The sequence below is a fragment of the Budorcas taxicolor genome, chromosome 13, assembly GCF_023091745.1.
Source record: "Budorcas taxicolor isolate Tak-1 chromosome 13, Takin1.1, whole genome shotgun sequence".
Classification (NCBI taxonomy): Eukaryota; Metazoa; Chordata; class Mammalia; order Artiodactyla; family Bovidae; genus Budorcas; species Budorcas taxicolor.
Window position 1 is genome coordinate 63,092,867 of NC_068922.1, and position 25,527 is coordinate 63,118,393.

The window sequence follows — 25,527 nt, forward strand, 5'->3', positions numbered from 1 at the left end:
TTTCGTATAGTAGAAGATGGTCCTTCTCTCCTGACTCCCTTTTTATTTTCAATAGGAGAGAGGGAAATTCTTCCAGTCCTGGGCATAGTAGAAGATGGTCCTTCTCTCCTGACTCCCTTTTTATTTTCAATAGGAGAGAGGGAAATTCTTCCAGTCCTGGGCAAGGAGAAAACCTTAGCACACAATCAGTTGGTTAGGGGCAAACCCAAATCCCTCTGCCTAAGTGAGCTGGATGGACATGGAAGTGATTTCCCATTTTTTTGTCCCAGGCTAATGCATGTGACATTGTAAAAATACGTGTCACTGCCTTTCGTGGCAGCGACATGGGGTGCATCCCTAACCTGCCCAGGCTGTCCTTGCTTGGTTGAGGGCAAGGACTTCTGTTGGAATCGGGGGCTCATTTGCTGCTGTCCCCAGGGGTCCTATAGACAGGTGACTTAAGAAGATGCCAGAAAAGGCAACAAGTAAACAAAACACCCTTTGCATTTACAACGGGAAAGTCACTGCATGTTTGACACCGTCTTGTAAGGTCTGCCATGCATCTTTGCTGTTAACCTGAGAGCGTATTATTATATTTTCACATCCTTACTGAAGTACCCACAGGAGTTACATAGTGGTATTTTTTGGATTTTTAAAGATGAGGATATATAAGGTACATATTATTATAAAATTTAATTTTTCATGCAGTACCTCTTACTTGCCATCTATAGTATTCTAGCCATGACTGTATTACATGTTTTTAAATCTAGCCTCCTATTGATCGACATCGAGGTTATTTCCAGTTTTTCACTATTAGAAAAAAGGCTGTGCAGAGTGCTCTTTTTTTTATGGTCTCCTTGTGGACAGGTGTGAGTGTTTCTCTAGGCCAGAAGTCAGGAAAGATTGTTGCTGGATTATAGGTTATAGGCATTGTGGGAAGGTGTAACTTACTCTCCTCGTTTGATAGATTAGGAAATGCAGGTTGAGAGAGGTGGTGTGACTTTCCCAGGGTCGTGTGACAGGGCGCAGTAGCAGAGGTGGAGATGTGGGACTCCAGACCCAGATCTTTTCTACCATGCCGTCTGCTTCCTTCCAGAACGTCAGAGATGTTCTTTCCGTCTTTCTCTCACTGTCCAGATCTCCACGTACATCACAGTGCCCCCATCCCCGCTGATCCAGACCCTGGTGCAGGGGAACATCTTGGTAAGCGACGACGTGCTCATGTCCGCCATGTCAGCCTTCACGTCCCTGGACCAGCCCATGCCCCAAGGCCCCCCACCTGTGCAGGTAAGGAGGTGGCCAGTTTCTTATAGGATCTTGATTTTTGGTCTGCAAGTTGATTCCTGCAGATTCAGAATCTTGTAGAAAGAAGGGGGCTTGACCCCAGCTCTTTTTCAAGCTAAGGAGGACTGTCTGCTCTCCCTTGGCCAGCCCTCCTGTGGATGGGGAAGCTGATGTGTTCAGCTGGGACCCACAGCATGACTTTGGGGTTTCATAGCCATAGTCCAGTTCTTTCTCATACTTTTATTCTTTTTTAAAGAATTACTGTATTTTTTTAAATTTTGTCTGTGTTGGGCCTTTCTTGTTGTGCGCACAGGCTCTTCTCTGGCCTTGGAGACTGGGGGCTACTCTTCAGTCGTGGCGTACAGGCTTCTCATTGCAGTGGCTTCTCTTGACGCAGAGCACAGGCTCCAGGGTGAGCGGGTTTCAGCAGATGCGGCTCGAGGACTCAGAAGTCAGGGTTCCTGGGCTCTAGAGCGCAGGCTCAACAATTGTGGCACATGGGTTTAGTTGCTAAGCAGTATGTAAGATCTCCCTGGATAGGGGATCAAACCCGTGTCCCCTGCGTTAGCAGGTGGATTCTTTACCACTGAGCTACTAGGGAAGCCCTTCTATTTTTATTCTTTTCGAAGTGTTCCATGTCCATTAAAAAAACACTAGAAAGTACACAAAAGAGAAGTTTTTTTTTTATTTAATTATTCTTAATATCGAAAGAGACAGGGCAACCGACTGAATTTGCAATTCTTGGTTGGATTCTAGATAGGGTGTGGGGGTTTGGGGTGAGGGAGGCCTTAAAGGCCTTATTGGGACACTTAGGGAGATTAGAATATGGAGGAATTTAAATATTGTAGCTAATAGTATTACATCTGTTCAATTTTCTGTGTCTTCATCCAATTGTTACATAGGAGGATGTCCTTGTTCTTAGGAGGTGCATCTGAGTAATTTTAAGGAATCAAGTGTCATATTTTTAGCTTACTTTCAAGGGGCTTAACAAAATGCAGGTATATATGTGTGTATATGTACACACACACGTGCACTGCAGATGCGGCAAGATGGTAACAACTGGTGAATTAAATGATGTAGAAAGAGCATTCATTGTATTCTGTTTGCAACCTTTTTGTAGGTTTGAAATTCTACAGAATAAAAATTGGAAAGTCAAACAAGCACTCTTAACTCCCTCCACCGAGAGAAAACACTACCAAAATTATGGTGTCTGGATTTCCTGACCTTCGAATGCAAATAGAAATAGCTTTTTATATAAATATGTTTAAAACATACACATCTATATAAATGGATCTTATACGCGCTGTTCTGGAACTTGCTTTCCTTACTTTGTGCACTCAGTCGTATCTGACTCTTTGTGATCCCATGGACTGTAGCCCGCCAGGCACCTCTGTCCATGGAATTTTTCCAGGCAAGAATACTGGAGCCCGTTGCCATTTTCTACTCCAGGGGGTCTTCCTGGCCCAGTGATTGAACCTGAGTCTCTTCTATGTCTTGCATTAGCAGGCGGATTCTTTACCACTGCACCACCTGGGAAGCCCTTTCTTACTTTGCCTTTTGTTTAACATCATTTCCTATCTATGCCTACAACCCTACATCAGTATTTACTGAAGTGTTCCTCGGAACAGTGGCTCCTTGGGATTTTCCAGTAGAAAAAGGATCATTGGTCCAAGCAGCCTGAGGTGGAAGCATTGTACTTCTTCCCTTGCTCTGTCCCTGGGTTTTTCCTTCAGTAAATACTTCAGAAATACTTTTGATTTTGTCAACCCTGATTTTTCCCCCTACATATTTGACCGTGGAGCCCAAGGAACAGCAATTAAGAGAAGCACCCTTTATTGAATACTGATCAGCACCATCACTGTAACAGCCACAAAGGATTCTGTTCCATTCCAGGTGGATGGACCATCCTCTGTTTAGCCAAACTTCCAATGGGAGGACATGTAGTCGTTGCCAGTGTTTGCTATTATAAAAATGACAAGTAACATCTGTGTATGGTTATCTTTGCCTACCTGGTTGATTTTTTTTGTAGAATCAATTGCTAGAAGTCAGTGGCTGTGTTTCAAGGATCCATAGCCACCCACACATTTCGTGACTCTCTAGAAAGACTCCCAGGACTCAGGATGCTTGTGCTCTTGGCTGGTTTAAAGTAGAAGGATACACAGCAGGACCAGCAAGGAGGAAAAACCCAGCAACTGGAGTCTGCAGGAAATCAGCCTTCTTCCAAGTCTCCAGCTTTCTTTGCCTCAGGAAAGTGGGGAGAGGCTGCTCAGGGGGGCACACGGCATTCTCCAGCATTCAAGAATGCCCAGAGTTTCTGCCAGGAAAGAACACCATTGACTCTAAGGCCAGGGCTTCTGTTGAGGATGTCATGTAGGCTTCCAGCCACACAGCGCAATTCCAGATACCTAGGTGGGAAGGAGTTGTTCACCATAAATCACATTGTTGTGCAAACTGTCTAGGTAGTTGGTACACTAGGGCCAGTGCCCCAGGTGGGCAAAATAGCCTCATCACCATAGGGAACCTGCAGGACTTCCCTACAGTCCAGTGATTAAGACTCCGAGCTTCCAAGGCAGGGGGCATGGGTTTAATCCCTGGTCCAGATGACACACAGTGCAGCCAAAACAAACAGAAAACCAGGGAACCTTCTTCAAGGCAGGTTCTCAGATGCCAGTTCAGAGCCAGTCCTACAAGCAAGCCCTTCTAAAGACAGCAACATTAGGACCGCTCTATGAGCTCATTTCTGCACAAGCTGGGCCATTTCTGCTGACCTTCATAGAGAAAAAGGGCAGCAATACCAGACTGATGGCTCCTTGGAATTCTCCCATGATTTGGTTTCCATGCCTGCTCTCTGCCTTTTTCTCTCTTCTTCCCACATGACTGGCTAAGGCAAGTATCCTTCCCTGCTGATAAATCAGACAGTTGGTCTCAAGAGGCTATGACAATTTAATTTTCTCTTGTGATTTCAGAGTAACCTGAATATGCATCCTGCACCAAACTACCTGGCCCAGCCTCCACCTCCTCCTCCGCCCCCTCCACCGCTGCCCCCGCCCCCTCCCCCCCCAACCCCCACCACCCCCACCCCAGAGCCTGGGCCCCCCTGGGCGTCCCAACCCTGGCGGGAATGGCGTGGTGGAGGTGTACAGTGCCACGGCACCCCTCACTGGGAGTGGAACGGTAGAGATCCAAGCACTGGGAATGCAGCCCTACCCACCCCTGGAGGTGAGCAGAAGCTGGGGCTTGGGGTGAAGGGGGAAAAGCTGGTCATAGTCGTCATGGGTAACCTGAGCCTTTTCTGATGCCAGACATACTGTGGAGCCTTTTCTGATGCCAGACATACTGTGGGGGTAAAACCAGCTCAAGCTATCATACGTGTAAAAGTAAAATGCACCCCATGAGAAGGTGGAATGAAGCAGGGGCTGTAGCAGAAATACAAGCTGCCCTCAGAGAGTACTCAGAACAGTCAAGAAAATGCTTGCCTTAGGGGAAAGGATTCCAAAATTATATATGTGAGTGTCTCATATGTTGTAACAAGCTAAGTGTATCAGTTAGCTGTGACTGTGTAAGAAATACAGTATTTGGGGAAAGATGTTTATTGTTCTCACGTCTGTGGTGGTCAGCTTGGCAACTGCTGATCTTGGCCGGGTGCTCCCACATGTCTGGAGGTTGGCTGACTGGCTGCTGCTCTAGAGTGGCCTAGGGTGGAATAATCAGGTGCAGTGACCCAGCTCTCCTCCACACATCTTTCCTTCTCAAGCAGGCTCCCCAGGCATGGTCTCACCGCCGTGGTGGACGTGCAGTAATGCAAGCGGAAATGCTCAAGACTTCTTGAGGCTTAGGCTTGTAAGCGACACAGGGTCACTTCTGCTGTTGAAAGCAGGTCACAAGGCCAGCTTAGGTTGAAGGAGTACGGAAATAGATGCCACCTCTCTATGGGAAAAACTGCAAGTCACACTGGAAAGGGCCTGGGTACCAGAAGAAGTAAAGAATCGAGGCCATTCAGTCAGCGTACAGGCATACCTTGCTTCATTGCCCTTTGCCAATATTGTGTTTTTTGTCGAGCAAGGCTATCCGTGCCATTTTTCCAACAGCACTTGTTCCCTTTGTGTCTCTGTGTCAAAAGTTTGGTAATCTTTACAGCATTTCAATCTTTATCATTGTCATTGTATCTGTCATGATGATCTGTGATTTTTGATGTTATTAGTATTACTTGCTAAAGGCTCAGGTGTGGTTGGCATTTTTTTTTAGCAATAAAGTCAAAAAAGTTTTCTTTAATTAAGATGTATACATTTTTTAGGGTGTAATGCTATTGCATACTTAACAGATTACAGGATAGAGTAAATGTAACTTTTTTTTGTAAACAACTTTTTTTCATAAACATAACTTTTATATGCACTGGAAAATAAAAAAAACTCTTGTGTGACTTGCCTTATTGTGATGTTTGCTTTATTGCAGTGGTCTGTAACTGAACCCACAATACCTTCAAGGTGTGCCTGTGCCATATGTACCATATTAAATTCTGGCTGAAGAGTTTCGAACTACAGGCAGTGTACCCTCAAGGCACTGAGACTTCAGAACCATGCCAGGCACAAGTGCTAGGGGGCATGGTTATGACAGAAGGAGCCTGCCTGCACTTGAGGTCACATTATCTCAGACTCACTCTAGAATCCAGCCATACAGACATTCTATGCTAGGTAGTCTCTCTGGAAAGAGAACTAGACTGGAAGAAAATTCCACCACCAGCCATGTAATGTTATACCCCGCAGGGGGATTTTCCCTGCCCTGGGAGAATAAAGCAAGGACTTGGGTGAATTTTTAAAAAATTAATACATGTGTATGTATGGCCGAGTCCCTTTGCTGTTCACCTGAAACTCTCACAACGTTGTTTGTTGATCAGCTAATACCCAAATGCAAAATAAAATTGAGTCACCAATTGATCAGTAAAAATGACTTGTACATTTTGTATTTAAATAAATAAATATTATTTAAATTGTCAAAAATAATTTAGCTAGTGAGATGCTGAGAGGATGATGGTGCCCTCATAGACAGAGGGGCCAGCATAGGAATAGCCACTGTTATTTATTTTTCATGTAGACAAAGAGTGCTCTCTGAAAACAGCCTGAATCATCTTTGATTTTGCATCCTTGGCACCTAGCAGAGACCTTGCCTGTGGGACACCCATAGTTGGTATCTGAAATAGGGTGCTTTGTCCTGTTTCAGAGAAGAGGCTCTAGAATGGGAACTCCCCTTGTAGAACTGTGAGGATAATGAGAGCTAACCCAGTGGCAGCCATATCATTGCTCAGGAATGACCTGGATGATGGGTGAATTCATTCACTGTGACAAATATTGAGTGCTGTATTGGTCAGGAAAATTGAAACCACTCTAGGTATTTCTAACAGAGGGATTTAATATAGGAAGTTAAATCTGTAGGGCTGATGGAAGGGCTGGAGGAGTTAAAGTCAGGGTTGGCAAGAACCACTCGTTTTCAGGGTCACTGTTGTGGCTTGGCCCTTGTAACCAGGAGACTGTACTTGGTGAGAAAACTGTAGGATTCTGTGGCTGAGGTTTCAGCTGCCCTGCCATCCTTGGGGCTGGTAATCAGGAGGGGAATGTAGGGTTCAGTTTGCCACTCCAAAACTTATGACTGCTAACCTGCCTGTCTCCCAGAATGGCTGCCAAGGAGAACAATTTCTTCCTCCCTTCCGCCTTCAGATCTCATGTAGATGCTTCTCATGGGCAGAACTTAATTTGTGTTCAGAACTGTGCTGGCAGGGGTACTTGAGAATGTGGTTTCAAGCTTGCCAACTCTGGATTTCAGGGGAGAGCATGGGCGGGTGTAGGAAGGTGCCAAGGGCCGACAGGCAAGACCTGGCAGAAGCACCTAGTGGTGCTGTGTTAGATGCCTGAGACCTCCCTAATTGAATTCATTCATTCAGCAAATGTTTATTGAGTGCCCACTCTGTGCCAGGCATTGCTCTAGGCCTGGGAATAGAGGAAGAAACAAAAGCAAAGCAGAAGTCCCTGCCTGCATGAAACTAGGCAGATAATAGGGTAAGTAAGTAAAATGCATAATTTATTAGATAATGATGCATCTAAGGAGGAAAATGAAACAGAGGAGAGGAAGTGGAATTTTGGTTAGGGCAGCCCAGGAAGACCAATGAATGATAGGTAGATGATGGAATAAATGAATTATTTACAATACCCCAGCGTCATGATGTGAGCTTAGTGGTCACTGAGTTTGGGTGGCTCAGAATTCCTTTGGTAATTTCTTGTGGCTTCAGGGTTGATTCCTAGTCAAGGGATGCCTGCTGGTGTGACATCAGGCAGAGTTGGCTAAAAAGTGGAGTTGCTGGTGAGGGCATAGACTCTTCTGACTTCCTAGTTCTTCTGTGCAAGAAGTCTACTACTAACAACAATAATAATGGCCATCACAACAGCTGATGTTGATTGGGTACTTACTGCTTGCCAGGCCCTCTTCTAAGCTCTATCCTCATACAGGGTTGCTATAATTGGCCCCATTTTACAGATGCAGAAACTGAAACAGAAGTTAAAAGACTCGCCCAAGGTCACTTAAATGATAAGCGGCAGAATCAGAATTTGAACCCAAGCAGCCTGGTTCCAAAGCTGCTTCTAGCCTGCTGGCTTCATGGAGTTCTATTCAAAGGGGTCTTGGGAGTGACTGGGGGGACTGAGTGAGGGGGAGGAGTTAGGGTGGTGATGTAGCTGTGGGTGGCTGAGATCAGCCAGGGCCACAGTGAAGGTCCCACCACCTGGGGCAGCTCTTCCCCTCCCTTCCCAGGGCACTCTCCCTGACTCTGCTGTCCTTGTAGGTGCCAAACCAGTGTGTGGAGGCTCCAGTATACCCCACACCCCAGGTGTACAGTCCCGGCAAACAAGGGTTCAAACCAAAAGGACCAAACCCTGCTGCCCCTATGACCAGCGCCACCGGGGGCACAGTGGCCACCTTTGACTCCCCACCATCACTGAAGACCCGACGGACCAAAGGTTCCAGTGGACTCCCAGAAGGTGGGCACACAGCCTGTCATGGCATCTCTCCTCAGCACGGAGGTACCTGTCCACAGGCTGCGTGGTTCCAGTCTTCCCTTTTGTGATAGTTAGGATTAAGTTTGGTTGCATGTAGTGGAAAATCCAAAAGAGGAGTGACTCCAGAATGGTAGAATTTTGTTGGTCTGTGCAAAACAAGTCCAGAGACAGGCAATCTGGAGTTTGTATGCCTATATAATCACCAGACACCCACATTTCTTCTATCTTTCTGCTCCATCATTCTTAGAACATGACTTTTGTTCTTGGGTGCCTCATTGTGTAAGATGGCTGCTGAAGCTCCAGTCATCAAATTTCATATTCCAAGCATCTGGAAGAAGGATAAAAGAAGCATCCCCCAGCTCCCAGAAGTTCTAGGCATGATGCTTTTGCTTACATTCCATTGGTTACTAAGTCACATGACCATATCTATCTCCAAAGGAAGCTGGGAAATGTCTCTCTTAGCCAGGAACATTGATGCTACCATTATGTAGGGGATTTGTGAAGAAAGAAAAAGGGAAGAGTGAGTATTAGGTAGGCAAGCAGCGATGTCTGCCACCCTGTTAGAGATGCTAGGTATATGGTTGGGGACCATGTCAGAAAGTAGTGGTAGTAGAGAAAGGCAGAAGAATTGAGAGTTTGCAGGGGCTTCCAGCCCCTTCTTTCCTTTCAGAAATGTGTTGAGCATCTGTGTGCCAGGCTTGGTGTCAGAACTGGAAATCTAGCATCTTGGATCATGATTTCCTTACCCTTAGTTACTCACAGTTTAATGGGAGAGACAGGGAATAAATAAATATTTATGGGTCACTCTAGAAAGCAAATTAACAGAGTGCTGTGATTGAGAATACTGGATAGAGACTGGAAAATGCTGCTGCCTATCTGTCTGGGGGTGAGAAGGAACAGTCTCGTGACTGTCTGAGGGACAAGCATTTTAGGCAAGGTGGAACAGCAGGTGCAAAGGCCCTGAGGTGGGACCATGTTTGAGGTCTTTTGAGGTTAGCCAGGAGTTCACTTCAACTAGATTGTAAGAATAATAGGATTGGTAGGAAGTAGAGGATGCAGAGCCCCATAGGCCATGGCAGAGAGGGTGGATTTTATCCTCCGGCAGAAGGGAGTCTTTGAGGGGTTTGCCCTGCTTTCCCAGCCAGAGCATGTCCTGGAATTTCTTCTCCCAGGCCCTATGAGAGACTTACCTGTGCTTCTTCCCCATCCTGTCCAAGATGTAGACCTCCTAGGATCTGGGCTGTCTGGCCCTGGGTCTAGGGGTCGAGTGGCTGGAAGCTGCTCTTGCTGCCTACAGTTGTGTTGCCAGCCTCACCATCCCCTTCCTTGTCTTTTTCTGTGTGTGTCTTTTTTTATTTTTCATCAGCTGCAGGGAAGCCAAAGGCTCAGAAACTCAAGTGCTCATATTGTGACAAGTCATTCACCAAAAACTTTGACCTGCAGCAGCACATCCGAAGGTAACCAGGCGTGTTGGGGCAGGTGGCCCCTGGGCAGCCCTGGCGGGGAGGTGGGATGGGGAATCCACCGCCGAAGCAGTGCTCCTTTCCCCGCCCCCTTCGCCTGGTGGTGACCAAGGGCCCCACTGGTCTGTCATGGTTCTCAGGCCTTCCGTCCAGCTCAGGGTGATGTTGCCCTTTTCTTCCTCAGTGGGAAGGATCTGTGGAGCCTGCCTGCCGTGATAAGGAGGGTCCAAGGTGGGAATGGAGGAGCCGGAATTGACTTGAATGGCTAGGGGAAGGGCTTTGTCGGTGGGAGGCGTGCCTCAGCCCTCACTTCTGTAGAAAGGCCTGACCTCGGGGTTAGCGATGCTCTATGAATGGGCCTCTGCAGGTTCTCTGCTTGCTCAGTACTAACCATGACACCGCTTGTCCCAAGAACATGCAAGGAGCCCCTCTGGGCCTCAGGTTTTCCATTGTGAAGTGGAGGGGTGGTCTCGTTCAATGTTTCTCATAGAGTGGAACACTGGGACATAAGATGATTTTAGGTGGTTTGTGGATGTGGGTATTGAAAATATCTGAAAGATATAGTGAGAAAAATTTTTTCAATTTCTTTGAGTCAGAGGAGAAAGCCTCAGTTAGGTGTGGTCTGTCTGTAACACCTCGCACAGTTTTGCTCATCTTTTATAACAGAGAGAAAGAGAAGGAAGGGAGGGAGGGAGAGTGCCCAAAATTCCAGCCATGGCAGGCAATAGCTTCTCTGTGGACCAGGGTCTACCAGCCTATTGAGATGTCTTAGATCACATCATTCCTTCTTGGGGGGCTGCCCTGTGCCTAGGAGAATGCTCAGCAGTATCCCTGACCTCTAACCACGAGATGCCAATAGCCCCTCCTCACTCCTCAGCTGTGACATCCCAAAATGGCTCCAAACATTTCCAGATGTCCCAGGAGGGAAAATCGATCTGTGTTGAAAACCACTGGTCTACAACCAGTGCTTGTCAGTAGAGCTTTCTGCAAAGACGGAGAGACCCCAATAGGCTGTGTCCACAGGGCAGTGGACATATGGCTGCTGAGTACTTGAAATGTGACTGGTATGACTGAGAAACTGAGTTTTGGTAACTTTATTTATTTATTTTTGGCCATGCTGGGTTTTTGTTGCTGTGCAGGTGCCCTGGCTTCTCCTTGCAGTGATTTCTCTTGTTGCAGAGCACGGGCTTTCTAGGGCATTCGGGCTTCAGTAGTTGCAGCTCCCGAGCTCGAGAGCACGGGCTCAATAGCTGTGGCACCCGGGCTTAGTTGTTCTGCAGCATGTGGGATCCTCCTAGATCGGGGATCAAACCCGTGTCTCTTGCACTGGCAGGCAGTTCTTTACTACCGAGCCACCAGGGAAGCCTCAGAAACTGAGTTTTTAACTTGATTTTATTTTAATGAGTTTAAATTTAAATAGTCCCATATGGTTTATGTCTGCCATAAGGATGATGCGTCTATAGATCTTAATAAGATTGTTTTATGAATAATTGCATTTTTTGTTACTTGTGTTTATGACAAGTGGTTTTACATATATAATAACAACAGGAAGCTTCATTTTAATTATTTTCAGTTCTTAAAAAGTGCATTGATTTGAAGGAAAGTTTTAAATAGTTGTACAAGTGCTGTGCTGTGACGGCTAGGACGTTTTCTCCTACAAATAACAGAAAATTCTCCACTTAAACAGTTGTTGTTCAGTCTCTCAGATGTGTCCAACTCTTTGCAACCCCATGGACTGCAGCACGCCAGGCTTCCCTGTCCTTCACCATCTCCCAGAGTTTGCTCAAACTCATGTCCACTGAGTCAGTGATGCCATCCAGCCATCTCATCTTCTATCATCCCCTTCTCCTCCTGCCTTCAGTCTTTCCCAGCATCAAGGTCTTTTCGCATCAGGTGGCCAAAGTACTGGAGATTCAGCTTCAGCATCAGTCCTTCCAATGAATATTCAGAGTTGATTTCCTTTAGGATTGACTGGTTTGGTCTCCTTGCTGTCCAAGGGACTCTCAAGAATCTTCTGTAGCACCACAGTTCGAAAGCACCAATTCTTTGAAACTGTTTTATCTCACAGCTTAAGATGGCCACAGAGAAGGTCTGCTCCAGGGCTGGTTGATTCAGCCACTCAGTCTTGTCACTAGGAGCCCGGGGTGTGTCTGTGCTTGCCTGCCTCAGTAAGAGGGCTCGTCCTCACAGTCTCAGGATGGTGGCCCACAGCCTCCAGGTGCTCTGCCCAGGGCTTCCTGGTGGTTCTAAGCTCCTGGACTGAGGTCACAGTCCCTACACGTGGGTGCTGACAAGCCTTGTTTTCTGCAGCCACACTGGTGAGAAGCCCTTCCAGTGCATTGCATGTGGCCGCGCCTTTGCCCAGAAGTCTAACGTCAAGAAACACATGCAAACCCACAAGGTGTGGCCTCCAGGACGCAGCGGTGGCACCGTCTCTCGCAACTCTGTGACGGTACAGGTCATGGCTTTGAACCCCAGCAGACAGGAGGATGAGGATAACACAGGTGGGTAGAAGTGACCACTGTACTGGGCAGCGTCTGGCTGGAGCATCCCTGTGCAGCCCTGGGGGTGAGCAGAGCCAGCCACAGACAGCTCACGGAGGGGGTGTTCTGTGCAAGCAACATATGCCCCCTTTTCTCTGGCCTGCCAGTGGGAACTGGCCCTACCGTGTTGAGCCATTCTGTGCATGCCTTCTGAATTCTTGTGAGCTCTAGAGAAGAACCCATTTCTTTCAAAACTCTTGTAATGCCTAGCACCTAGGGTTCAACCATTGAGCAAACATTTATGGAGGCTTACTGTGTGCCAGGGGTCTTCCCAGGTGGCTCAATGGTCAAGAATCTGCCTGCCAAGCAGGGGACTCAGGTTCGATCCCTGAGTTGGGAAGATCCCCTGGAGAAGGAAATGGGAACCCACTCCAGTATTCTTGCCTGAGAAATCCCATGAACAGAGGAGCCTGGTGGGCTATAGTCTGTGGGATCACAAAGAGTTGGATGCGTCTTAGCGACTAAACAGCACCACCATTGTGTGCCAAGCCCCTGGGCCTACAAACTTGAGGTCAGAGGCCCCTGTCCTCAGGGAGAGTGAGGGAGGAACAGCTAAACACATGATTGTACAAGGAGCTGGGCGGCATCGTGAATTCAGCTGGGAGTGGCGGTCAGGGTCGTTAACAACCTCAGAGCTGTCTAGAGTGTCTGAGGGGAAGGCCTGCAAGGGGAGACTTGAGGCAGTGGCTCTTCATCCATCAGAATGTAAGTGTTCAGTAGTTTGGCCCCTGGAATGGCTGTGTCCCTGCACAGAAGCTGAGCATGAGTGCAGGGCCTCGGTACCACGTCCCACACTGAGCCCATGGTTGGTGGCAGGTGAATGCAGCAGAGCGCAGGGGAGGGGTCCCAGGAGTCCTTCCCGGGTGACATGGCCCTCTGCCCTGACCCTTCCTCTGCCTTTCTCAGTGACTTTCCTCCCTGGCTTTTTCTACAGGGTTGGGCCAGACCCTGTCGAGCGCCCCACAGCCCCAGGCCTTGCCCACAGCCGGCGAGGGAGAGGGGGACAAGCTGGAGGCCAAGCAGGTGGTCCTCATCGATAGCTCCTACCTGTGCCAGTTCTGCCCCAGCAAGTTCAGTACCTACTTCCAGCTCAAGTCCCACATGACCCAGCACAAGAATGAGCAGGTAGGTAAGGGGGCGGGAGCAGGGGAGGGGCACAACCACTCGAGTCATGAGCCTTGGCTGATGCTGGGGTCTTGAACATGGCCTAGAAAGGGACAGGAGTGGGCCTCGGTTGCTCTGAGCTGCCATGTGACCATGATGGGCTAAGCTTCCCCCTCCATTCTCCCTGGGTGGTGCCAGCTTTTTGGGCCATTACGGTGCTTGCCTGAGCGAGGAAGTCCACCTCTCAAGGGTCATATAATGAAGGAATCAGACACAGGAAGAATTCTTACCACTTTGAGAAGATCTAGTGTGTAAAAACCCGCCTATGGGGATTTGAGACTACAGCCTTTTTTTTTTTCAATTGAAGTGTGACTTACATGCCATAAAATTCACCCGTTTTAAAGTGTACGCTTCAGTAGTTTTTAATCTATTCATAATGTTATACAGCCATCACCCCTGTATTTCTAGAACTTTTTTTTTTTGCAGAACTTTTTTATCACCCCAGAAACTTTATACACATTAGCTTTCACTCGCCCCTACTCCCAGACTCAGGCAACCACTAACCCATTTTCTGTCTCTATTGATTTGCCTATTCTGGACATTTGATATTGGAATCATCTAGTATGTGGCCTTTTGAGATAATATTTGCATTCATGTTGTAACATGTATCAGTACTTTATTCCTTTTTATTTTTGGATAATATTTCATTGTATGAATATAGCACATTTTGTGGAGAAGGCAATGGCAACCCACTCGGGTACTCTTGCCTGGAAAATCCCATGGACGGAGGAGCCTGGTGGGCTGCAGTCCATGGGGTCGCTAGGAGTTGGACACAACTGAGCAACTTCACTTTCACACATTGGAGAAGGAAATGGCAACCCACTCCAGTGTTATTGCCTGGAGAATCCCAGGGACAGGGGAGCCTGGTGGGCTGCCGTCTAGGGGGTCACACAGAGTCAGATATGACTGAAGCAACTTAGCAGCAGCAGCACATTTTGAATATCCTTTTATCAGTTGATAGACATTTAGGTTCTTTCTATTTTTTAGCTGTTATGAATAATACTTTAGTGATCATTGTGTACAAGTTTTTGTATGAACATGTGTTTTCAGTTCTCTTGGGTATGAACCTAAGAGTGGAATTACTAGGTTATATGGTAACTCTATTCAAAGTAATTTTTGTTAGTTATTTTTTCTCCCTATTAAAGTATCATATACCCAATATAGAATTGGGAAATTCAGAAAAGTCTGAAAAATATATAGATTCACATTTACTATTTATTATATGCTAAGTACCCTGCTAGAGGGCTTCCCTGGTGGCTCAACAGTACAGAATCTGCCTGCAATGCAGGAGATGCTGGTTGGATTCCTGGGTCAGGAAGATCCCTGGAAAAGGAAATGGCAACCCACTGTGGTCTTCTTGCCTGGGAAATCCCAGGACAAGAGGAGCCTGGTGGGCTATAGTCTATGGGGTGGCAGAGTCAGACGCAACTTAGGACTGAGTAACAACCCTACTAAGGTTCCTCACATTCAGTACTTTACTTACTTCTCATAGCAACCTTAGAGATAGGCATTTTCAGTGTATCCAGATGAAGAAACCGAGGCTCAATCCATCCAGAGTCACACTGCCAGTAATAACTGAGGCAGGATTCAAAGCCAGTTCGTTTGACTCCAAACCCCTTGTCATAACCAGCTTACAGTATGTCCTCCCAGGAATCCGGCACTCAATGCAGTATGTTTTGTAGATTTCCTTTCCTTCCTTCCTTTTTTTGACTATGCCACATGGCTTGTGTGTTGTTAATTCTCTGACCAGGGATCAAACTCGTGCCCCTTGCAGTGGAAGCATACAGTCCCATCACTGAACCCCCAGAGAAATCCCAACGGCGGCATTCTTTAAATCCCCTATTATTGGACATTTAGGCTATTTCCTGAGTTTTGCTATTATAAACAAAACCATGATGAATATTGTTGTAATCAAATCTTTGTCCACATCTCTTGACTTTTTCCTTATTATAGATTCTTAGCAGAGAGATTGATGGAGTTAAGTTAGACTATCCTTGGGGGGGAAAATCACCAAAAACTTTTATTCAAACTGGCTTAAACAATTAGGAAGTTTGTTATCTCACATAATAAGAAAACCCAAGATGGGGCAACTCAGGCCTGAGACAGTCAGTTGACTCAACCCTGCATCAAGGGCCCTGTGTCTTTCTAACTCTTGTCTCCACAGGGCATGGCCCTGTCCTCTGCTGGTGGTTCACCTGTGGTCCTGTGATGGTGGCCACTTTTTCTAGGCAGAAGACCAGACACAGTATTATCCATGAACATAAAGGGGTTATAATATCTTCTGTATCTTCTTTAAGAGCAAGGAAACCTTGCCCAGAAGCCTTCTGTAGCCTTCTCATTGGTCAGAGCCCATGCACCTGCTCTGTCATTTAGAAATGCATTGTTAGGCTGCAAATAATAGATAACTGGCTCACTGGTTAGGATTTTTTCTCTCTCACATCATAAGAGGTCCATAAGTAGGTAGTATTGGGTTTATCTAGTAGGATTCTCCTGGCTTTCTGCTCTGCTATCTTTAGCATGTGGCTTTCATCCTCAAGGCTGCAGAATGGCTGTCACACCTTCAGTCATCACAGCTGTATTCCAATTAGGATAAATGAAAAAAACAGAGGGAACTTCTCCTAGGAAGCTTTTGCCTTTGTGTCCAGGGAGTGATGCCCTCCCTAAAGATTACTGCCTACATACCATTGGCAAGAAATGGTCGCATGACTGACACTCAATGTAAGGGAGCCAGAGGATCAAGTGTTTTAACTGGGCATCTTGCCACTCTGAGCAAATCAGGGTTCACTTTGTTAGGAAGAAGAAGCCTTCTTCCTTCTTTGTTAGGAAGAAGGGTTGGAATTGTATAGGCAACCCTGAGTGTGTCATGCAACTGTGACTGTTTCATAACCCTATGAGGAAGAGTGTGTGCATGCATTTGTGCTAAGTCACCTCAGTCATGTCCAACTCTTTGCGACCCTGTGGACTGTAGCCTGCCAGGCTCCGTGTCCATGGGATTCTCCAGGCAAGAATATTGGAGCGGGTTGCAATGCCCTCCTCCAAGGGGATCTTCCTAACCCAAGGATCAAACCCTCATCTCTTACAGCTCCTGCTTTGGCAGACGGGTTCTTTACCACTAGTACCACCTGGGAAGCCCCATAGGGAGTGTGTACTACTTATTAATGTATACCTTTTAAAATGTTAAAAGCATATCTTTCATACAAATAACAGCGAACTTGAATCAGGATTTTGCTTAATTCATTAATGGGGGAACTGGAAAAATGACAAAGCCGGTCAAAAGATGGTACGGAACACTAATACCTATATCTCTGTGTAACTGTGTCAGTAAAAAAAAGGAATCCTGAAATAAGATTACTAAGTTAGATACAAATCTGGTTTATGTCCTTCAGGGCAATAAAACCTCTGGAGTTTTTAAAAAAAACCCTCTGGATTTATCTTTTCTACATGACAAAAATAATTTACATTGGATCAGTTTTCTACAAGTTAACATTTAACTTTAGAGAGTCTAGGTTCTGATCAGTAATAAACAGTCAAAACAAGTGACATCACCCAGAGAGTGAGATGACCCTTAGCAGCTTAGCTGTCTTCACCTAACTGCTTGCCAGACAGCACTTCTCCAAGTGAGGTCCCCAGCCCAGTAGCTTCAGCATCACCTGCGTGCTTGGCAGGAATGCACGTGTTCAGGCCACCCAGACCTGCTGCGTCAGATTCCCTGGAAGTGGCCAGTCTGCTACTGTGATGCAGGCTCAAGTTGGAGAGCCACCATTCTCGCATAACATTGAAAGGATGGGATGCCATCTTTTCACATCTTTTCAAGATGTTATCATTCCAAGTTTTGGATAATTTTTTAAAAATATACCCAGTACATATAGTACAAGAGGGTTCCCTTTTCTCCACACCTTTTCCAGAATTTATTGTTTGTATGTTTTTTTGGTGATAGCCATTCTGACCAGTGTGAAGTGGTACTTCATTGTGGTTTTAATTTGTGTTTCTTGGAATCTAGAAAAATGGTGCAGATGAACTTATTTGCAGGGTGGAATATAGACGCAAACGTAGAGAACAGGCTTGTAGACACAACAGGGGAAGAGGAGGGTAGGACAGATGGAGAGGGCAGCACTGACATTTAGACGCTGCCGTGTGTGAAATCGACAGCTAGTGGGAAGCTGCTGTGTGGCACAGGGAGCTCAGCTCGGTGCTCTGTGATGACTTAGGGTATGGCATGGGGGTGGGGTGGGAGGGAGGCTTCAGAGGGAGGGAGCACGTGGATATATACATGTTGACTTAAAAAGAAATGCACAATGTGAGAGTTAAGTTTTATTAGAGGCAAAATGAGGGCAGTCTGGGAGGCAGCACCTCACATAGCTTTTGAGAAACTGCTCCAAAAGGCAGGGAGGGAAAGGTCAGTATATATGAGATTTTGGTGAAGAGAGAGTACATGCAATCAAGCACATATTTTTCCCGGAAGATTTCCGCTAGGCTTGTGAAGCTTTTGCTAGTCACGAGGAACAGTCATCACCATGAAGGATTTTAGTGCTTTTTTAGATATAGGGAGATACAAGAATTAGGCTCATAAAATCAGCTCCTAAAAATACCTGAAGACCTGTCGTACTAGTTTTTCCTCGAGCACAGAGTGCCTCATTTCTGCTTTCCACCCTGAACTCCTTTCAGGGGGTGGGTCAGCTGTAGCAGCACGTGATTTAATCCTTGTAGAGGTAGATGGCAAGGGCCCATGGCAAGTGGCAATTTGTGGTTGACATACATATAGCCGATTCACATTGTCGTACAGCAGAAATGAACACAGCGTTGTAGCAATTATGCTCCAGTTAAACAATAAATAAATTAAAAAAAAATATGTATGGCAGAAGCCAACACAATATTGTAATTATCCTTCAATTAAAAATAAATGAATGAAGAAAAAATAATAATAAACCCAGGGCTCCTGCAGCAGGGGAGCAGGGGAACAGCAGTTGGGTCTTCTGTGAGCAGTGTTGGAGGTGGACACCACAGGGCAGGGGACCGCAGTGGAGGCGGCTCTCCAGCCTGCCCTCACCTGCCCTACCTCTTACCCCAAGGTGTACAAATGTGTGGTCAAGAGCTGTGCACAGACCTTCCCGAAGCTGGACGCATTCCTAGAGCACATCAAGAGCCACCAGGAGGAGCTGAGCTACCGCTGCCACCTCTGTGGCAAGGACTTCCCCTCGCTGTACGACCTGGGCGTGCATCAGTACTCACACAGCCTCCTGCCACAGCACAGCCCCAAGAAGGACAGTGCCGTCTACAAGTACGTGATCCCCCTTCCCCCTCCCCATAGGAAGCCCGGGGGTCCATTCCCTCGGTGGTTCCAACTGCTCAGGTCCAGTGGGACATCTCAAAGGGGAATCTGAGGCTTCAGGGTCCAGCCTGGGGGAGTGGGTTGTGTGCCTTGGCACTGAGCGGGGGGAAAATGTGGCCCCTCCTTGTATCATTCTTCAGCTTGGCAGACATGCAACCTTAAAAAGAAAAAGTCTTAAAAAGAGAAGCCAATTTTTCCTTGTTCATAGTGGAAAAAAGATTTGTTTTTCCCTAAAGTAAAATATTATGAAAATAGTATTTTGTCTGATAATCTACACAATTTAGATTACACTTAGAATGGTACACTGATTTTTTTTTTTGGCTGCACTTGGTCTTGGTTGCCGAGCACAGGCTTTCTCTAGTTGTGGCAAGTGGGGGCTACTCGCTAGTTGCGTTGTTCGAGCTTCTCATTGTGGTGGTTTTTCTTGTTGCAGAGCGTGGGCTCTGGGGTGCGGGCTTCAATAGTTGTGGCCCATGGGCCTAGTTGTCCCATGGCATATGGGAGCTTCCTGGACCAAGAATTGAACCTGAGTCCCTGCATTCATCGGCAGATGGATTCTTAACCACAAGACCATCAGGGAAATCCTACATCGATTCTTAAGTGAAAAAATGCACAAATGTGTATTTGAAAGCAAAAATCATAAAAATAAGATTGGTATGTTTTATAATCTATAGAATTTAGGTTAAAGTTGGAGCTATATGCTGATTCTTAGAGTGGGACAAGGAATGAATTAAATGTGTATTTTATTGGGGGTAATTTTTCTGACAACCCTTTACATGGCTGTAGTCTTCTGTTTCAGTCATAAAGAAGGTCTCTTTAGCAGAAATGATGAAGGGCTCCCTCCGTTTTGCCATATGCTTTTAGTCCTTAGAACTTCCAATCATTCTCTTTGGATCCATTGATCTTGTAATTGTCCTTGTCATTCTTGTTGGAGCTACTGAGCCTGTGTTCATCCTTGTAGAATCTCCCTTCCTCGAGAGCTTTCTGGCTCCTCCTCCAGAATCCCATTTGCTGATGGTATTGTTTAGCATCACTTCCATGATTTGGAGGAACCCCTCACTGTTGCTCTCCATTCATTTTGCTGTGCATTAGCCTTATGTCATTTGCGAGCAGCTGCCTCACAAAACCTAGCACATGGGGATAGGTATTAGTGGGGAAAAAAAATAGGAGTTTTTGTCCAGGGACGACTTCTAGTTCATTAGTGAATATTTTCATGTTAGAATAATTTTGCTTCTCCGTGCAGACTTGTATCTGCAGGGAGTTGGCTGATGACCTCTGTTAATGCACACCCCCAACCCTGGCCCACCTCTAGCTCCTGGGTGAGGCTTCTGGGGTTCAGAAATAAGTAAACAGACTTTGAGTCTAGAATGCATGGACTGCTTAGGGAGACAGGAGTGTATGTATTCTTACTGTATGCTGTGATAAAATGCTGTCATAGACATATATACCCACGGTAAGAGGTAGGGCAAGGGACAGTATCCCAGGAGCAATGATATCTGAACTGAGTTTTGAAGGATGAATAGGAGTTTGCCAGGTAGACAGTGGATGGCCGGGAGTACCTTCCTAACAGGAGGAACAGCAACTGTAAAGATAGGAAATAAAATAGCAAGTGGTTTAGAATGCCTATTCTGTAGAATGGAAGTGGGAGGAGATGTTTAGATGGGGCCTGGGAGAAAAAGTGGGGGCCAGGGCCTGAGGATCTTGTAGAAATCACAGGAGCTTTAAGAAGCTGGCAGGGGGACTGGGCTCAAGAAATGGGGTAGAGGGCATCTGACCCTGGGGGAGATTGGGAAATGGGGCCCCAGAGGCAGGAAAGCCAGGTGAACTCTGACCAGCTAAGGGGTGATTTCTGGATAATGATGAGTAATTCCCATTTGTAGAGAGCATTTGCTTTTGCCCTTCCAGTCTATGGAATTTCAAGTCCCTGTAGCTGTGTGGCTCTCTGGAGTGAGATGCCAAGTAAAAAGAAGTGAGTACCTGCAAGGTGCCTTGGCCTGACTTAGGGACATTGAGCCCTGCCTTCCTGGGATGTAGGTGGTATCAGTCAGTTCAGGTGGCTATAACAAAATATTAGAGTCACGTGAGAGAGAGAGGGTGCCTTTCTCTCTGGTCTTTTGTTTTCTTTCTTTCCTTCTTTAGCTGCATTGGGTCCTGGTTGTGGCACTCAGAATCTTGTTGCAGCTTGAGGGTTCTTCGTCGTGCCGTGGAGGCTTCTCTCTAGTAGTGGTGTGGGCTTCTCTCTGGTTGTGACATGCGGGCTCCAGAGCACGTGGGCTCGGTAGTTGCAGTGCATGGGCTTAGTTGCCCCTCAGCATGTGGGATCTTAGTTCCCTGACCAGGGATTGAACCCACATTCCCTCTGAAAGGCAGATTCTTAACCACTGGACCACCAAGGAAGTCCCTGCTCTTTTCCTATAGGGGCACTAATCTCATCTGGAGGCTCCCACTCTCATGATCTCACCTAGACCTAAGCACCTCTCAGAGGCTCCATCTGCAAATACCATTACATTGGGGATCAGGACTTCACCATATGGATTTTGGAGGAACCTAGTTCAGCTCATAGCTGTGGTATTCTCCCCATTGCAAAGATGAGGACACTGAGGCTCAGAGAGGAGACGTTAGCATTCCATTATACATGAATAGGCTGTAATTTATTTAACATGTCCCGTACTACAGGTTAATTGGGTCATTTCTAGTTTATCATTATTATAAACAACATTACAGGGAACAACTTTGCACCTATAGCTTTGCTCATTTGTAAATAAGTTCCTAGAAGTAATTTTGCAGGTCAGAGATCAAAGAAGGGTTTACAAAAGATTAATTACTACCTGAAAAAATAAATTTATGTGCATACAATGCAGTATTTTAAAACTACAGAAGCACATAGAATGAAAAGGAATTCCCTATCCATCCTGACCCACTTCCGCATCCCACAGGCAATTGCTTTCAAGAAGTGTTTTTTTTAAACTTACTTTGAGGGACCTTCCCTGGTGTTCCAGTGGCTCAAAGCCCGAGCTCCCAATGCAGGGGCTCCAATCCTTGGTGAGGGAACTAGATCCAATATGCCATAACTAGAGATCCCGCATGCTGCAACTAAGGACCCATTGCAGCCAAATAAATAAATAATATTTTTTAAAAAACCTTACTTTGACATAATCTCAGACTTCTAAAAAAGTTATACGAATAGTACAAAGAATTCCCATACATATCCTTCACCCACATTTCCCAGGTATTACAATACTAACCACACTGGCTGTGTCATATTCTGAGCTTTTTGAGAATAATTTGCAGACACCATGCTCCTTTACCTTTTCTCTTTTGTGTGTATTTTCTAAAAACAAGGATAACCTCTTCCATAAAAGCATAGTGTAGTTATCAAAATCAGGAAGTTAAATCAATACAATTCTGTTACCGCATTTATAGACCTTATGCAGAAATTTCCAGTGGTTCCAATAGCATCTTTTATAGATGAAGAAAAAACTTTTGTCTGGTCCCAGGGTCCAATCCAGGATCACACATTGCATTTGGTTGTCCTTGTCTCTTCAGTCCCCTTTTTGCTGAAACAGCTCTTTCTGTCTTTGTCTTTCATGACCTTAGTATTTTGAGTAGAAGCCAGGTATTTTGTAGAATGCGCTCAGTTTGGATTTGTCTGATTTGACCTCAGGGTTGGTCCAGGATCGACACTTTTGGCAGGAGCATCACGAAGCGACGTTGTGTCTTTCTCAGCACATTATATCAGGAGACACATGACATGGGTTTTCCCTATTGCTGGGCATGTTACCTTGCATGATTTAGTTAGGGTGGCATTGCTGGCAGGGAGTTTTCATTTTAATGGTCTTGCGAAACTGCCTCCCCTGCAAACCTGTGCCTCCTGCCACCAGAGCCTGAGCCATTCCCATCTTTCTCCCACCAGCTCACAAAGTCTCTGCCCTCTGGTAGCACGGCTCCCACCCCACCCGCTCCTTCTTTCTTGCCATCAGTAGGCATTTAGCTTGTGGTTTTCAGGGTGTGGCCCTAGGGGGAGTCCCCTGGGCCCACCACAGGTGCAGCCTGCCTGTGGGTTTCCCACCATGGCCCTGGTGTACAGATGGCAGGGCCCACAGTTCTGTTTTTAGCATGAATTGCCCACCTGCCTCTAGCTTTCCTCATTGGTACTGCCTTGTAAATGGGCCCAATTGCTGGCCAGTGTTTTCATGGTGGGAAGACAGTGGGGTCTTTTCTTTAGTGTGGCTGTGGCCTGAAACTGCTGTTTTGCGGGTATTTTAACCAGTGATGGTGGAGGAGGGGTGTGGCTGGTTACCTCCAGCCCCGTGCATGCTCTCTCACCTCTCTGCTCCTCCCCATTTAGGTGTGTCAAATGTGTCAACAAGTACTCCACACCTGAGGCGCTGGAGCATCACCTGCAGACTGCCACACACAACTTCCCCTGCCCGCACTGCCAAAAGGTGAGGACCCCTGCCCTTTCTAGCGAGACAAAAGTAGGGGGCAAGAGGTGATGGAGCGAAGACCCCACTGTCTCCTCCTCTCCTGCCTGCCTCATCACATGCAGGCCGAGCTTGGGGCTGTCTCTGCAGACAGCACTTCTTGAGGAGTGAGAGCTCTATTTTGCCAGTCTTACCAATTGGTCACCTACCCTGGCTGGCCCGGGGTTGCTACTGGGGCTAGGCGGGCCAGCCAGGCTGTGGAGTGAGGACTCTCTTGGGCCCAGGCCCAGCATGCAAACAGCAGCCTCCAACTTCCTGACGTCTTATTATCCTGGTTATTACCAGTTCGTTTTTAACAGTGGATCTGGAATCTGTCACTAAAGCCTGGCCCTTCACACCCATCAAAAATCCAGTCAGGGTTCCATTTTTCACTTTTCCCCAAAACATTATTTTTGTAAAGTTTGTTTGAATCAGGTCCATATATTGTGATTGATTCTATTAATCTACAGATTCCACCAGCAATGCTTTTTTTTTTTTTTCTTTTAATGTGTTTGTTGAAGAAGCTGGGCCTTTGGTCCTGTGGAGTTTCCTGAAGTCTGGATTTTGCTGATTGCACCCCCTGGTGTGTCTAACTGGTTTCTTTGTTCTTCTCATTTTCTTACCACCTTACATGGCAGATTTCCTAGGACAGACAGTTCTGGTTTCACTTCGGCCTCATTGTAGATGTTTCTAAATTTTACAGCCTAATTTGGGGATTTGGAATTTGTGGTCCGAATAAAAGGTATCATGAATTAGCAAGAACCCTGTGCCAGATGTGGTTCTGAGCATTCTATCTGAAACTGACTTATTTAACCCTAGGAGGCTGGCATACTATTTTACAGACAGGGAAACTAAGGCATTGAAAGATCATCCAGCTAGGAGATAATGGAGTGAGTAAGTAATTAGGTCTGTGTCCTTGACCACGTATCTGTATCAGATGAATGAAAAAATGAATGAGTGCCCTTCCTATACCTGGGGAGGAAGGAGAATTTGGCTTCTGTGTTTTCTGGCTTTTTATTACCTTTCCATTTATTTCTTCGGTTACGTGTTCATTTCTTCATTCATTCCCCTGCTTGTCAGTCATTTAACTCAGGCCCTGTGCTGGGAAATGAGAGCTCCTCTCTGCCCTCTGGGAGATCTCATGTGAGCAAAGGGCTGTTATTCAAATAGGTTAGATGCTAACTTTAAAAGTGTGGGTGGACTTTCAAGGCATTGAATGTGTGGCCTTGAGAAGTCACGGAGAGCTTCATGGAAGCAGTGACCTGAGTTGGGTCTTAAAGGATGAGTAGAAGTTTGTCCTGCTAAGAGAAAAAGTCTCTCTGGGTAGAAACAACAGCCTGGGCAGAAGCTCAGAGCCAGCCTGTCTTGACTGGTCTTATGGGTGAGTAGTGGGAGCCATGAGCTTCTAATGACTGAGCCGGGCACTGTGAGCCTTGACCCCTAGTGGGGAGAAAGAATGGTGTTTCCATAAGAGCTGGTAATGAGGGGCCCCTTGAGTTCGTAATGTGGTGTGGGTGGTGAGTCAGACCTGACGCCGACTCCTTTGTCCTGCCAGGTATTTCCTTGTGAACGGTACCTGCGGCGTCATCTGCCCACCCACGGCAGCGGGGGCAGGTTCAAGTGCCAGGTGTGTAAGAAGTTCTTCCGGCGGGAGCACTACCTCAAGCTGCATGCTCACATCCACTCAGGTGGGTACACCCCCCCCACAACTTCTGCTCAGTCCCCAACTCTCTCCCCTAGACACCCTCTCAGCTCCCCTTTCCGTCCCCCTCTGGCCTTCCTTCCCAGCTCCTTCAGCCTGTTTCCTCAGCATCCTCCTGCCCACCCCCTTCCTCCTCTTCATCCCTGACCCCATCTCCTTCCTGGCCCCCTACCCATCTGCCATCTCAGGGGAGCAAGAGGTTCCCACCAACACTGTAGTAGAGACGAGCCTCTGGAGGCTGGTGGACGGACTCCTGGCTCTGTCTCTAGGAATCATCCCCTTGAGACCATTCTGAGCCCCGGAGACTGGGCCCACTGTTCTCGATACAGAATTCCTTCCCACACCTTAACCTTTTTAATGGCTGCAGACCGTTCCATTATAATCAGAATTACCTCAGTCATTGGATTGGCATATTTCAAAAGTACTTATTCATCTTAGAGAGGAGGACAGAGAGGAAATAATGGCAGGAAATAAAACAGCCCAATCATAGACCTTTTCCAAAGGGCAGGTTGTGACCCCCGACCCCTGTCAGATGAGAGCTGCTCTCCATGCCCCAC

The 25,527-nt window shown here is 46.6% G+C and overlaps 1 protein-coding gene across 1 annotated transcript in view; it reads left to right on the forward strand.

Moving 5' to 3' along the window:
* Positions 1-25,527, forward strand: part of ZNF341 (zinc finger protein 341) — a 40,573-nt gene that overhangs the window by 10,404 nt on the left and 4,642 nt on the right. The window contains 10 exon segments of the mRNA XM_052650973.1: positions 1,117-1,266; positions 4,230-4,316; positions 4,318-4,482; positions 8,093-8,288; positions 9,673-9,763; positions 12,080-12,273; positions 13,247-13,437; positions 18,546-18,754; positions 23,154-23,250; positions 24,824-24,956. Coding sequence (XP_052506933.1) covers positions 1,117-1,266; positions 4,230-4,316; positions 4,318-4,482; positions 8,093-8,288; positions 9,673-9,763; positions 12,080-12,273; positions 13,247-13,437; positions 18,546-18,754; positions 23,154-23,250; positions 24,824-24,956 — 1,513 coding nt within the window.